This window comes from Pelodiscus sinensis, chromosome 2 (assembly GCF_049634645.1).
Source record: "Pelodiscus sinensis isolate JC-2024 chromosome 2, ASM4963464v1, whole genome shotgun sequence".
Taxonomy (NCBI): Eukaryota; Metazoa; Chordata; order Testudines; family Trionychidae; genus Pelodiscus; species Pelodiscus sinensis.
The window spans coordinates 175160883-175176233 of NC_134712.1; the positions used below are offsets into that span (position 1 = coordinate 175160883).

The 15351-nt window shown below is 40.4% G+C and overlaps 1 protein-coding gene across 27 annotated transcripts in view; it reads left to right on the forward strand.

Annotated features, from left to right (window-relative positions):
• CLASP2 (cytoplasmic linker associated protein 2) overlaps positions 1–15351 on the forward strand; it is a 264670-nt gene that overhangs the window by 163913 nt on the left and 85406 nt on the right. For 12 of the 27 annotated variants that reach the window (XM_075921810.1, XM_075921815.1, XM_075921816.1 and 9 more), the window contains 3 exons: positions 6659–6676; positions 8688–8786; positions 8925–8951. In XM_075921810.1, coding sequence (XP_075777925.1) covers positions 6659–6676; positions 8688–8786; positions 8925–8951 — 144 coding nt within the window. The remainder of the gene's footprint in view (positions 1–6658; positions 6677–8687; positions 8787–8924; positions 8952–15351) is intronic. The other 15 variants (XM_075921812.1, XM_075921819.1, XM_075921814.1 and 12 more) reach the window with 3 other exon arrangements.

The window sequence follows — 15351 nt, forward strand, 5'->3', positions numbered from 1 at the left end:
GTCATGAGGGGTGCCCTCAGTGTTCGACTTAGCTAGTCCTTACTAAATCAAACCTCAGAAGATCAATCTTTGAGGGGTTGATCTTTGCGTAAGTCTAGACAAGCCCTGAGAAGCATAATAGCTGGGTTTGATATTTGTTCAAGAATATTACCATTGGTTATTTTGGCTTGAAAAGATGAGAAAATCTCTTTATATAAACTTTCATAATGTGTATTTTAACTGTATGTAAGAATGAAGAATAGCCACTGGCAGCAAAGCATGCCCCATTTATTAACAATAATCCCAATCTTTCTTCCATTATTGAGTCAAATGAGCAAATAATTGTATTAAATACATATTCATCCTGAACTACAACGTAAAGGCCATGGCAGTGTAACAGGCCTCAAGAGGAACTGAATTCCAAAACCAAGATCTCTACTGAAAATGCAGTTAAGTGAGACAGAGGAGAAAACATTTTTAAAATACCAGAATCCCAAACCATTTGAAGAGTTATAGAGGCTATGATTTAATCATCATTTTTAGTAAAAGTCAAGGAAAGGTTACTGGGAAGAAAGGAAAAATCATGGCTTATGTTTTAACTTACACCATAAATACCCTAAATATTCATTGTTGAGGGAGGAGAGGCTGTCGCTGGTATAAGAGAGCCTGTGGCACCAGATGCTGGGGAAAATCCTGGGGGATCAACAGTTGTTCCAGCAATGTTGCTGCTCAGGCAGTCCCCGGGCCACCTGCCTGAAGCCACTAAGTGCAGCTGGCCAGAGGGCCAGGGCTGCTCCAGTAGTGGCTGATGCAACTGGTTGCAGAACTACTCCTGCAGCTGGCCTCAAGGGCAGCTACAATGTCTGCTGCAGAAGTCATGGCAGTCATAGAAAGCCACAGAATCTGTGAATTCTTCAACCTCTGTGACACATACAGAGCCCTAATTATGGATAACCTGCATGGTTTATTGCACTTTGCAGCTAACTGTAAGCCAGTAAAGATCACGGAGTACAAGTAATGTACTTTAAGTGTCTTTTGCATATTCCTATGTATAGGTGTTGCACCAGCTTGTGTTGCCTTGCAGTAGAACCTGCTTGCAGCAGTATCAGCTAGAGTGTTCTCACATCCCATCTTTCCAGTTGGCATCCTGGCTTACCAAGGGTGAGGCTATAGAAGGGGTGCTGGTGGTCTCTGACAGCTCCAGCAGACTGTAGGGTGCCAAAAAACCAAAGCCTCTCATAGTGTGGTCTTCATTTCTGTGCCTCTCCTTTTCAAACTTCTAAGAATATAAGTGTCCAAACCAAGGCCTGTGAGATCAGTTGTCAAGGACCCCTCTGGCAGCTCTCACAATGGCCAAACTCTGACTGGGCCTCCCCAGCTTCAGAATTGGCTCCAACTACATCTTTCAGATCCTGGAAGATGGACACAAGTGATGCCTCTGAACAAGGACGGTCAGCTTCAGATGGTATGGTACTGAGGGAAAAGAAGCATAGGAGCAAGAGTACCAGTGTTAGCGATGCCAGTTCCCACACATCAGAGTTATCAGTTCTGCTTATTTCAGTTAACACTACTGTGGTTCCTAAGTGGAGATCAGCCCCATCACCAGTCACATCAGTGAGGGAGGTTAACTACTGTGTGAACCTTTGGATCTGGAGTCACAGCCAGACGGAGCTCCTGTCTTGATCCCAAATAACTCCTTGGTTCTGAAGAGTTCTGCCGTGTCCTCATGCTAGCACTAGACCATCCTCTGTCTCTAGAGCACGTCTCAGATCTGGCTTTGAAGTGCATGGCACACAAGAACAGAAGCATGTGCCTTTAGTTCCTGGATCCTCGTCTTCATCCCAAGTTATGAATTTGATAGGTTAGGTGGAATAGCTCCAGTAGCTTGTAAACCACATCAAGTAAGTACAAGTGCCATTGCTGCACAATTGATTGTCAGATCCCATGTGAAAATAGAGAAAAATATAAGGCAGCAAATCCACAAACACAGTTTAACTGCTCAATAAAGTAGTGCCAGTTGTCTTCACCACTTTCTACCCCTTAACTGTAGATGAAGTAGACAAGGCTCTCTCCAGCAGTAAGCCCACAAAAGCAGTAGGAATGAACAGAATATACCCACGATTCCTGAAGATCTTTGATGCTAAGGCAAGAGGGTGGCAGGTAGGGATGTGAAGGTTTAATTGGTTAACCAGTAAGTCTCGCCATTAATTGGTGAAGTTTACCAGTTAAAGTTAACCAGTGGAGTGGAACGGCTCCCCACCTGCTGGGCAGTGGGTTGCTCCAGCCCTCCAAGGGTCCCACAGTGGACAGGGGCTGCTCCAATGCAGCCCCTGCCTGCAGCAGGTCGTGGCACCCACAGGCAGGGGCTTCTCCAATCAGGATGCTGACTGAGCCATAGGAGCTCCTGCCTATGAAGAGCGGAAAAGGGCATGTTCCAGTCCTGTGGCAGGGGCACTCCAGTTTAACCTGTTAGCCAATTAAATAGGATTTTACATCCCTAGTGACTGTCAGACTTCAGTAAATGTGGAAGGTAGTTAAGGTCTTAGCTATTTTGAGAGAAATTCACTGACCCAAAAAATTACCAACCATATCCTTCCTGGACCATTATTATCAACTGTTACTGTCTCCTACTTTCAAAGGTTACAACCAGTACTGTAGAAGCTGGTTCCTAAAAAGCAGACCAGTTGAGGTTAGAACCAATTGCAATTGCTTTGACGCGCTATTGGCTTTAACCAGCTGTATATACTGTGTGAAATCTATCAGGAAATTAAAGAGTGGCAGTGTTCATTGACCTTTCATCTGCATGCAGTACTGTATGGCTCAAAGGTCTCTTGCTGACCTTGGCATGGGAAAAAACTAATGATAATCAACAAGATGCTGAGTAATAGAAAATTCACTACACATGTTGGTGAATCAGCTAGCAAATCACAGAGATTGATCAGTGGCTTCCCACAAAGATCTGTTTTAGCACCTGTACCATTCAGTCTTTGTACTAGCAACATTCTGGTCACATAGTCCCATAAATTCATCTATGCAGATGATATTGCACTTTGCTCCTGGTGCCCCAGAATGTGATAGCCTCACTAGACTGGTAGTCAGACAGGACCAATGAAGTCGTGCAGTTTAATCCATATGCATCCATAGTTACTTCATATGCATTATCCAAAGATTGGGAGGGCACTTGAACTACTTACTGGTATAAGGACATTTGTCTTCTCAGGAAAGAATATTGCACATAAATGTAGTGGAACTAAGCGCTGTTAAACTAATCCTCAGATCATTCCTCCCTCACCCTTCAAAGGAAGGGTTTGCAAGTAGTAATGGACAGTATGTCAGCAGCGTATTATATCATCAATCAGGTGAGTGATCACACCACCTCTTTGTGGACAGGCTGTAAAGCTATGGAATTGGTGCATCTGCCATGACATTTATGTAGCAGTACATTTGGCAGGGGAAAACACTGTAGTTGCAGGTTGCTTCAACAGGCATGCCTCCCTGAAGGACCCTTTTTTCCAGATGGGGTAAACCAATTGCAGACCTGTTCACAACAAGATTCAGCAGAAGGTGTCATCTTTTCTGTTCCTGAACCAATAGGAACAGCATGTCTCTCTTGGATGCTTTTTTCCTGTACTTGAGGGGTGGAGAGGAGTTTCATGCCATTCCTCCTTATCCCTCGATACAAAAGGTGACACAGATATATCTGCACAGAGCAAGAAATAATACTCATTGCCCTGGTTTGGCCCTGTCAGCAGTGGTTCACAGACCCTCTTCAGTTGTCTGGTGAAGTCTTTATACCTCTTCTGTCTCCATATGTTTTATGCAAGGAGGGGAGGGGGATTTTGCACCTAGTCCTGCAGACCCTTTATCTGACAGTATGAGCAATTGGATTTAGACCTGCACTGGAGCAGTTGTATTTCTTCATCTGCACAGACTGTACTGATTAAATCAAGGAAACACTCTTCTAGAAACTTACTGCCAAAAATGGTCTAGATTTCAGGCATGTATTCAGAGGAAGCCTGCTCCTATCTTACTCATTGATAAAGATTCCTTTGGCATCCATCTCCATGTATTATATTCAAATTGAAGATATTTCAGTATTTGGAAAGATATCCGATGTGTATCCTTCTGCTAACAATGATATTCCTTCAGTTTAGTTTTCACCACTTCAATGAAATCTCCGTTTGATGCCATTTCTGAAGTGTTCATTGCATCATTTATCCCTGAAAATGGCTTTGTTACCATTATGTAAGCCAGTTGAGCAAACCTAATGCACTCATGTCTGATCCACCTTTTACTTAGTTTCATAAGGAAAATGTAGTCCTTAGACCTCACCCTTAGTTCTTGATTAAGGTGATTTGACACATTTAAAGCTTCTAGACTGTTCATCTCACATGACACGAACATGAGGTATTAGAGGTTCTTCCCAGACTTTTTCACAGTGGCTCAAGCTTCTATATCTTTTAGCTAGTGAGTTCTTGTTTCTGCTTCAATGAGATCACATTCCACTAGAGCTGTGACTACTACCTTTGTATGAGTCTGCTGCCAGTTGCTGAGATCTTCAGAACTGCAACCCAGACATTTGTGTACACCTTTAACAAGCACTTATCCCATGAATTTAGTTTCTACAGCAGATGTTGGTTTTGGCAAGGTGGTGCTTCAATCTTTATTCAACTACAACTCTGTCCTCAACTCCAGATAAGTCACAGCATTGCTAACCAATCCATCCTATAAGTTGGGATATGCGGAGCCACTCAAAGAAGTAATTAAGGTTACTTGTCTGTCACTGGAGTTCTTGGTGATGGCTATGCATATTCACAGTCCCCACCCTTTTACCCCTCTCTGTCCTAGCTCTTGTAATTATGTCTTCTGGCTTTGTGATATACGCAACAAAAGAACACAGGGTTCTCTGTCCCCTTTATAGCCTTACCCTCAGTGCTTTGGGACACCAAATGGAGGACCGATGCAAGAACACTTTAATTGATAAAGCTAAAAAAGACTGCTGCCATAGAGTGGTTCAATGCATATATTTGGAAATGTGCAGAGACCTCTTGAACTCCAAATACAAGTAACTGTTACTTTTTGCTTACATCATCCCAAATTCCATAAGGAATTTGCTGTGTCAAGTACCTTGTACAGTTCTGCATTTTTTTCTCACTGATTTCCAAATCAAAATATGCTTAGGTTGCATATAACTTTTATAATTAGCAGCATCACAAATTCACCCTGAACTCTTTCAGTCAAGCTGGGTTTTTTTTTCTATTGTGTATCATTGCAAATAATATGGGCTCCGCAGGCCAAATTCTGCTCACATAGATGTGTGCAACCCTGTGGTCCTCAGTGGATTTTCCAGGATGATTGAAAGAGAATAGGACTACACAGATATATCTGAGGACATAATTTACTCAAGGCTGTTGCTACGTGTAGGGATGTGCAGGGTGGAATTAATGCAACTTGATAAGAGTCCAGGATGAATTTGCCAAACTGACAATTTTAAAAAAGTATATGCAAGCTGGGCAAACTTGATGTGGAAAACTGTGAGATGCTTCCACAATTAGAATTTTAAAAATTCATTATTAGGATATGGTGGCACTTTAAAAGACAGTAAGATTGCAGTCTTCACAAGCTAGAGCTTCTGAGACTTCAAGGGTGACCATGCTATAAATAAAGCATATCGAGTTGGCCCAGTCTGGAAGTAGCAGCATGCCCAAACCAGCAAGGTCTGCAGAGAGGGTTAACCTCCTACAACTTCTAGACTAAGTGGAGATGCTGAATGGGATTTTTGATCCCATTCCATTCATCTTGGAATGCAGAAACAGCATTGATTTAAGGAGAAAAATTACCAACCAATAGTGGGACTATTTTACAAATCATGTCACTTCGTGAATATATTCAGCCAGAATTGTCAGACCATGGTTTTAAGGGAGTCTCAGTGGAGAGTGGAGAAATGGTACTTGCACAGATGTTCTGCTTTTCCCACTCTTTGGATTTCAGGGCATTGATGTGTTTTATCTCACATTTTGTCATAACTGTCACGTGTGTATGTTTTCCTCATTACACTAGCATACATCAACTATGACTATTTCCGGTAACCCTATTTTTCTCACAGTTCACTCTTCCTAGCAAGACTTGGTCTAAAGGTGTAAATTTTTTTAAGGCATCAATTTGAACTTTGAAGGAATCTTCCTTTCTAATATCTGCCATCAGCTTCTCTTTCTCTGGGGTTTAACACACTGAACCTGTATAGCTGATTTCAATCTGGCGCTCGTATTGCAATTCTGTATGCAAATGTGCATCTGTCACCCACTTTCCTTAGTGGTTAGTTGTGATATTACACTTGATATCAAGATCTGCTCTTGATATGCTGCTTAATTGTCTTAAACTCATATGCATGACTGAATCCCATTTTTCTTTGATATTCCATGCTTTCTCAAAGAAAGTTTGGAGTTCAGCAGTGTATTAGGTATTTCTGTAATCAACTCACAATGTTGCCTTTGGCTTTTCATTGTAGTGTAATGATGGAGTTGCAATGCAAGAGAGCAGAGATTAAGATTCATTCTTGCATAATAAACATATTTTATCAAGGTCCTCTAATTTCATATGAATAGTCTCTTATAAAAAGGAATTGAATAAAAAAAAGTGTTGTTTGAAATATCATTGTTTTATTATTTTTTCTGTTTAGGAACAGCTTCTGAAGATGGTAAGAAAAATTAATCTTTTTTTAGAATAGCAGATACTTTCATCTTCGTGTTTTCATACAAACTAAATTCTAGAAATAGAATTAGCTCATTATGGTGGTAGGTGGTCATACTTCCATTTGGCCTACAAATCTAATATTTGGTTGCGGAAGTAATATTTTTGTAAATTCTTTTGCATTATGATTTTGGTTCTCAGGAATTAATTTGCAATAAAAATGTCATTGCTTAACATTTTAGTATAAAATTACATGAGTTTTATCTTTTAAATTAGAGACTAATTAGGAAAAGCTCATCTCTTGATCAGATGTGCTCACACTCTCAGAAAGCAGGTGCTATTATAAATTAAGTATTTGAAATGTGAAAGAACATTTTAAAATGTTTATTAAAACCTTTCTGATTTTGCACCAGAGATTCAATCAGCATGTTTGCCTCATAAAATTGAAACAGATTTTTTTTGTATTTGAATGGAAATGTAAATCAGGGCTTTAGTGATCATTGAGCATCAAACATGGTTGTGAACTATATTCCTACACTCTGAGTCAGATTTTGTATACAGTTTTTAAATATGCTGAAACCTCATTACAATTAATGGGAAAAACATTGCCAATGCATGGGGTAACGGAGTATAGAATTTGTCCCAATCAGTGTAACTAGTAATGGTAATACATTGCTTTCTGTAGCTAAGTGAATAACTGTAGCTAAGTGAATAATTCCTTTATCCTGGCTCTCTTCCTATAGACTTTCTTCTGTGGACTGTTTCCTCTACTTGGATGAATAATATTAAGTTGGCTGGTCTTGAAATCCTGCTGTGGAAAGCCTAAAGGGGCTGGAAACTAGATGCGAGTGTGTGTGCCCCTAATTCTTCAGGGTCAAGGCTTGACCCCATATGTCTGCAAAACTTTCTTATTGCTAAAGTTAATGCAGTCTTAAATTAAGTTAATGGTTGCAATAGAGCATCACTTCCCTCAAGCAGTTTTCTCTTGCAACATTCTAAAATTGCATCTAACTCGCTGTTTCTAGGTTTTATTTTTGTGTGGGGCTGTCATGTTGCTTTAGGACTGGTAGTGCAGAATTATGGCAATTCACTTTTAAGAGTAATCAGCCTATTAACTGTTGCTTATATTACTTGAATCCTTTCTTTGGTAATTTCAGTGTATTGTCTAAACATTGAGTAAAGATCATGTCACATGAAAGATGAAATTATGGGTTAGCAGCTGGAGAGAGCTGAATTCTATTTAGGTTCTGCCATGGATTCCTGAGGAACCCCCAGACAAGTCATTACAATCTCCGTGTCTCAGTTCGTTCTTCTGTAAACCACTAATAGTATTTCTTTGCCTCCTATGGAGACTTATTCATTAGTTTTTGCAAAGTACTTTTGTGTCTGCATCTTAGGCATGAGAATAGGGTGTCCTGTGGTACAGAGAAATTAGATTCCAGACCTCTGAAAAACAGAAGAGTGCTGCTCAGAATTGTTGGCAAGTATCTTCAGTGGTCTATTCAAAAGGTAGACAGGGTTGGCTTTGTTATCTAGAAGATGAAAAAGGAAAGTTAGTAAAGTTACAGCCTTCAAGCGGTAATGAGCAGAGCATATTATTTTTTACATTAGGTACTTACAAATTATAAAATAGTCTCCTTGATTCTTACTTCATAAGATTTACTTTTAAAAATATAAAATCATTTCTGGCAAAAGCTAGAATTATCTACTTTGGTGCTGATGAAGATAAGCTAGTTTAATTTAAAAAAATGATAATATGGAAATTCTTTACTGAGGAGCAGTCAAAAAGAAAAATGTTCATCTTTCTTAACTTGCAGTTAAGTATATTGCAGTATGTAATTTTCTACTATAAATTTTTTTTTTTTTTTTTTCAAATGAGATTTGGATGATTGAGTTTTCCACTCTGTAGAACTCAGTTTTCAACTCTAGTATTGTAATAAAATATTAATTACAGTATGATATCATCTCTATTTATGACAAAACTATTTTGTTAAATCAATGTCATTTCTACTTTATAGGTCGTGTACGAACAAAACTTTCAACACCCTCTGGAATTGGAAATTCAAAGACAGATTCTAGAGGACGTAGTCGAACGAAAATGGTCTCTCAATCTCAGCGTATGTATTACTCGTTTATCAGTGATATGTGATACAAAGATAGGCCAGATGCTTAGCAGACGTTCATTGACCAATGGCCATGGTCAAAGCTAATTTAAAAACATAAGCCACATACTGAGTTGTTGTTCTGTGCCTTAGGTTCATCATCGCCAGACAAAAATGAAGGTATTTTTTCAGTGTTTTGGGTCAGTGTTTTGGTTTGCATGCTTATGAAATCTTTGGTTATTTGTGTTGTCATACTTTGGGGGAAAATTAGGGCGAATTCACCTCTTAAAATATATAGTACAACAAGAAATTAAAATCTTCCACTAAAGTCAGTCTTTAGTAGTAAAGAACCACAACAACATTCTATACTAATTAGCTAGAATATTGGAAATTAGGTAAAGTGAGTGGTATCTTCTTGTTCTTATAGATGACCTAAAAATCTTACTTTTTGGTACCCAAAAACCTGTTCTTTTTTAGTTAGTAGTAGTCTAAAATTATAATTCAGAAATTGTTTTCCTCTCCACTTTTGATTATAAATTATACAGTGCCATTGCCTCTTGGGTGCATGCTAGTTTCCTTCGTACAGCCAGTATCTTTACACCTCAAATTTCTTGTTTTGTGTTTATTTCTTTTCAAATTCTTCACTGAGGGATTTTCATGGGAACTTTTTTGTACTTCAGCAACAATAGAAATTGTGTAATCTTGGATCTAAGATGATGGTTATTTTAAATATACAGTATTTAAAAGTTATTTGTTCTATTTAGGCTTTAAGTGATTTTGAAAAGTGTTACATGACAATGAATTCTTAAGGTTTGAAATCAACAATATGTTTAGGCTTGGAAGGATTACATATTAATCAGTAAATGCCAGTAAACATCTATTTCACTGTACAGATATATAAACTAATAAAAAATATTTCCACTAATTATTAAAACTTAGACAAATGCTATTTGAGAACTCATTCAAGTCTGATTTATGGATATTTACTTTGTATATTTTTACATGTGATGTTGCTAATTTGTTTTTTAACAGTTGTAAACCTTTAACTTCTTCGAGTCATGGTCTCTGTTGTATTCCACTAATGGTTTAGACATGCTCACTGTGCGTGCAGAACCAGAGAATTTGAAAGTAGTGTCCATTGGTCCATGCATGAGCCCTGATTTGCCTCATGGTTTGTCAAAGGTAATAAAGGGCAAGGAAAACCAACTTTGTCTCCAGTTCCTTCTCATTTTGCATAGTCCAGATCAGAACTTTCATTGTCCTTTAAAAACATCTATCTATCTAATCTATCTATCTATCTATAAACTTCTGCAGGATGAAAGAGTGATGTTGTCATGTCCCTCTGGGTCCTGCTGCCCACTCTGCTGCCTTTCTTCCTCCCGGTGCCATGGGCTGGAAGCCTCAAGCTGCACACTCAACCCTCCCCTGCCCCCCCTCCCCTTGGTCATGTCCCCTTGGCCAAGATCGCACACCCCCAGCCCGCTTACTCCCCCAAACTGAGATCCTGTAGCTCTAGCCCCCTCACTCACCTCTTGCACCAAAACCTCACACCTCCAGCCTGCTCCTGCCCCCTCCCCCCAGCCAGACACCTCTCCTCCCTCCCCCGCAGCCTGTTCCTGAACCCTCCTCTCTGGCAAGACATCTGCCCCTAGAAAGGAGGGGGGGGGGACTTGGTGAGCATAGCGAGCAGGAGGGCAGCCCCCCTAGTAGTTATAGACATTTACAATTTATGTTTTCAGCTGTTTTAGAGTAGTTTTAGTGATTAGGAAAGATGTTTTGGGGATTGTTTTTCCTTCCTCCCTCTTCTCCCTGCTTCCTCTTGTACTCTCTCATGGGTACAAAGACTAAGACTGTAAGTTTCAAACAATGCACCTCCTGCCTGCATTCCTTCTCAGTTGGCAACAAATACCAGTACTGCTTCTACTGCTTGAAAAAAATCCATATTGCTTCCCTTCCTTGGACCCCAGCCAGGGAAATTCTCCCTCTACCCCTGCTCCTCTGATTCGTCAGCCAGGGGTGCACCTCCTACTACTGAGTCTGGATCCAACACTGACAGTGTTGCCATTGTGGACCACACACCAGGGACTAGTCAGGAGATGAGGAAGCATTCTCATAAGCATGGCAATATGTCTTCCTTGAAAATGAAGAAAGGGAATGCTATGTCCATGACTTCAAGTCATGGAGAGGAAGTGAATGCTGAAGTACAGAAACATGAAAATAAGTCCAACAAGCAAAGGAATCGGGTGGTCCCAGGTATCCTCAACATTGGCATCCGCATAAAGTATGGGACACATTTGTTCTAGAAGTTCACTATTCCATCACCCCTTCCATGTAAGGAGAAGTTACTCCTAATATCAGGTAGACTGGGAAAATACTCGAGCCCCTGGACATCTTGATTGTAGAGGAACTGAGATTGCTTTGTTTGTTGGGATCCATTTCCTCTTTGGAGACTTCTACCCCTGATTAAATGCCACCATTTTATGAGCCTCATGGTCAAACACACTTCTGCTGGCTCCAATGGTCCTGTAGATGGAACCATAACCCCCTTCTACTCTTTGGTTGAGTTGGATGATGGAAAGGGGCAATCAGTCTCCTACCAGCAGCATAGGTATTCTAGAAGACTGTTCAGATCATGCAGTATCATATGATGCAATATCATGCAGTATCATATGATACCACAGACCCGCTGGTTCCCGCGGACATGGGATTTTTCTGAACACCCTGCAGATTCATTATACTTGCAGTATTGGTTCCAGTCTTCCTTGTCAGAACTCACCTACTTAGCAAGGGAGACTTCACCTGTTTCCTCATTAAAGGGCCCATTGTCTAGAAGCTTGGACCCAGTGCTGGAAGAGGTGCCCCTTAGCTCAGTTCCAGTAGTGCCACTGGAATTGGAGAGGTTTCCTTCCTCTCCCTCAGATGAGGCAGTGACTCAGCATCCCCTTCACATTTAGGTAATTCAGGATCTCCTGCATAGAATAGTGGAGAGAGTTTTACATCCTGTTGGAGGAAATACAGGATATCCAGCATAAACTCCTGGGTATTCTCCATTTATCTGCACCAGCTAGTGTTGCACTGCTTATTAATGACATGGACCTTGAACCAGCTCAAATGGTGGTACACCATGGTCACATGTACTCCGACCTCTAAGCTAAGGAGTCTTTAGTTTCTTTTCTCATATATACTCCAAACCTACCTGGGGTTCAGGCAGCAACTGAATGATCCAGGCATCAACATCCACATTCCACACCACCTGACAGAGGGCAAGCTATTGGACCTTTTGGGCCATAAGATCTATTCCTTGGGCAGGCTCCAATTCAGGATTTTGAACTATCAAATATTACTAGCCAAATGTGATTTTCTGAATTATAGCAAACTTGAGGAATTCACTGACAAATTTCCTAAGCAAGACTGGGCTCATTTCCAGGTTATTATGGAGGAAGGGAAGCTAGTGACAAGAACAGTGCTCCAATCAGTGGTGGGTGAATCCAATAAATGCTCTCCAGAATTGGTGGGGATTCCCTGCCTCCTGGATTACCTCCTGTTGTTGAAGGCTTTGGATGTTACCCTCAACTTTCTAGAAGTCCACCTACCCACAGTTAGAACTTTCCACCCCTCTCTGGAAGGGCCCTCTGTCTTTGCACACCCATTAGTTGATAGATTCTGGAAGGGCTTCCTCAAAACCTTCCTGCCCATCAAACCCATCATTCCCCAGTGGGATCTTAACCTAGTTCTGTTCGTACTAATGAAAACTCAGGCAGTCTCCACCCAGAGAATCTTGAAGTGAATTTTGAGTGGCATTACACTTTACTATCAACTCTCCAGCTTTTCTCCACCTTTCCACGGGAGCTCAGGGTTTGACCATAGCCTTCCTCCATAATGTGCTACTCCACAACATCTGTGACTTGGCCATGTGGCATTCAGTGCATGCCTTTGCTACATACTATGACTTGATACTGGGCTTGATGGCATATGCATTCTACAGCGTGGCGGTCGTCTACTCAACGATTCTTTCTTCATCTTTGCATCCTCCTCCAATTTAGATACTCCTTATTAATCACCTTCAGTGGAATACAATCAGGTCCATCACTGGAAGATGAGGTTACTTATTTGTAACTGGAGGATCTTAGAGGGGTAGTCCCTGTAAGTATTCCACTTCCCACCCTCCTTTCTGTCTGCTGTGAATTTGTTTGATTCATGGTGGAGAAGGAATTGGAAAGGCGGTTGGTCTGCCTTGCCCTTTATCACCTTGCATGAAACCATAGACATGACTTTAAATTTCTCCAGTTCTGAACACATGGTGCACATGCAAAACCCTCAGTGGATTATAAATAGGGAACACACATCTCGAAGAACTTCTAGTTACAGGTAAGTATCCTCCTCTTTTGGAATCTCTGTATCTGTTGTTAAATTGTCTGAATTACTTCATAGCTTTCCACAACTATGAACATTTAAAATTGATATAAATAAAAAATGCTTGAAACCCATAATCATGCTCAACTGTAAAAAAATTAAAATTGACAAAAATAAGGCTTATAAATAAACAGTGATCTTAACAATCAAAATTATTTTAAAAACCCAAATTCTACCAAATATATGTATGTGATCATTAAATTGTGTGTGGGCAGGATATAGTTTTGATTTTTTTTAAATGTTCTCCCATTCTACACTGTGCATTTTTGTAGAATTTTTTTTTAATTAACAATTTAGGATCTGATTTTGAAGCATCTACCTTCTCTTATATATGGCTAGTTACTGTGCAGTTAGCCAAGACCTCACACCAAAATACTGGTCAGGTACAAATAGTCAGTATGTAAAGTTTTTGTTTGTAAAGCTGGCCAGTTTATTATGAAAACAGAGAGACATGAAACCATCAATATAATTTGACCACTTAACAGAATAGAATGCCGCTTTAAAGTGCAAAGGAAGAGTAGTAACTTAGAGGCCATTAGTCTAAAACATACCCTTACTTAGATAATCATGGAAGTAGAAGAAATTAAAAGTGAACAAACTCATTCATATAAAATCTTCCTTATTATAAATTTGCATTCATTTTTCAGTAATAATTTACTGAAGGCCTCTTCATTTTCAAAGGGATGCTGTCAAATTTGGCATGTCCTGTGAAAACAAATCTGAAGACCAGCAGAGAAATGTATTATGCTATTAATAAATTCCCATAAAAGAGTTTATTATTCAAAAATTGTGAAGGGAAATTACTCAAAATAAATAGCCAAAAAAAGAAGGGGGGGGGAGGTTATGCCTAAATCATTGATGGAGATTCAGCTTCTACAGAGATGGCTAGTGTGAACAGATTTTTGTACTCTAATTCAGTTTTAACTAATTAACTTCACAAACACAAACATTTACACTGAATTTTAATGGTACTTGAGGTTGTTTGCAAAAGAACTCCTTTTCTGTCTGATCAGAGCCTGAAGGGATGAGTTTCATAAAGCTCTCTGATGTGCTACTGCAGGGGTGGGCAATACTTTTTTTGCCAGGGGCCACTTCAGAAATTTTTGAAGTGGCCCCGGGCCACACTGGAAGGGGCAGAGCCAGGATACTTCCCTACTTCCCTACCCACAGATTATGATTAGTCTGATAATGGGGAAGCACCGTCTCCCCCTTCCTCCCCCCCAAGATTCTCCTGAGGCGCCCATGTCCCTGGTGGTGGGAGGAGACTTTGCACACTCCTCCTTCTGCCCCCAGGCCAATCAGGGTTTGGAGGCGGGGAAGCGCGCAGTCTCCTCCTGCCTTGCCAGGAGCTCGTGGCGCTTCTTGCAGGGCAGGGGTAGGGTGGAGGAAGTTTCTCGTGCTCCTCCCGTCCCCAGGCCTATGGCAGGGCGGAGGAAACTCTGTGCGCTTCCCCCTGCTCCCAGGCCCTAATTGGCCTGGAGGCGGCAGGGCTTCCATGGGCCGGATCCAGCTCGCAATGGCCCTTTTGCCCACCCCTGTGCTACTGAAATAATTTGATGGGTTTACACATGGTAATATGGACAAATAAATTCCCCCTTTCTACTTGGCAGCCTTCTTCCCATTCAGAGCTGAATTCTTCAGCATGGCTCATTGTATACAAATCTTATGACTGTGAAAAATAAATTACTTGGACAATGAAAAGGAGGATTAATAGAGAAAATATTAATAGAGAAAACAGTACAAGAGCAACTGAAGCCCAAGTGTGCTAGAGAGTTTGAGAAATAATTCTTGTAAAAGTCTAATTTAAATTAGAATTATTGACATGAAACTGTGAGTGAAAGGTTCCAAACTAGTTAGCTCATTTTATAATGGGTTACGTATTAGATTTAATCTCCCCTCTTACAGAATATAGAACAGCTTTCCCCTTCCATTTTCTTTAGACCAAATCTCCATATTAAAATGTCATTTTAAAGTAATACATTATTTTTTCATGTGGCAGTATGAGTTCTTTTGAAACAAAACCATTGTGTAAGTTTACAGAGAGAGAGATATACTTCAAGTTTCAAGGGTATAGGTTTAAAGGGTAGGATATTTGATTCATACTTGCAAGGCGGGGACAGGGATGCACAGTTGTAACTAGGGATTGAGCTGGAGGATTAGGAGGATC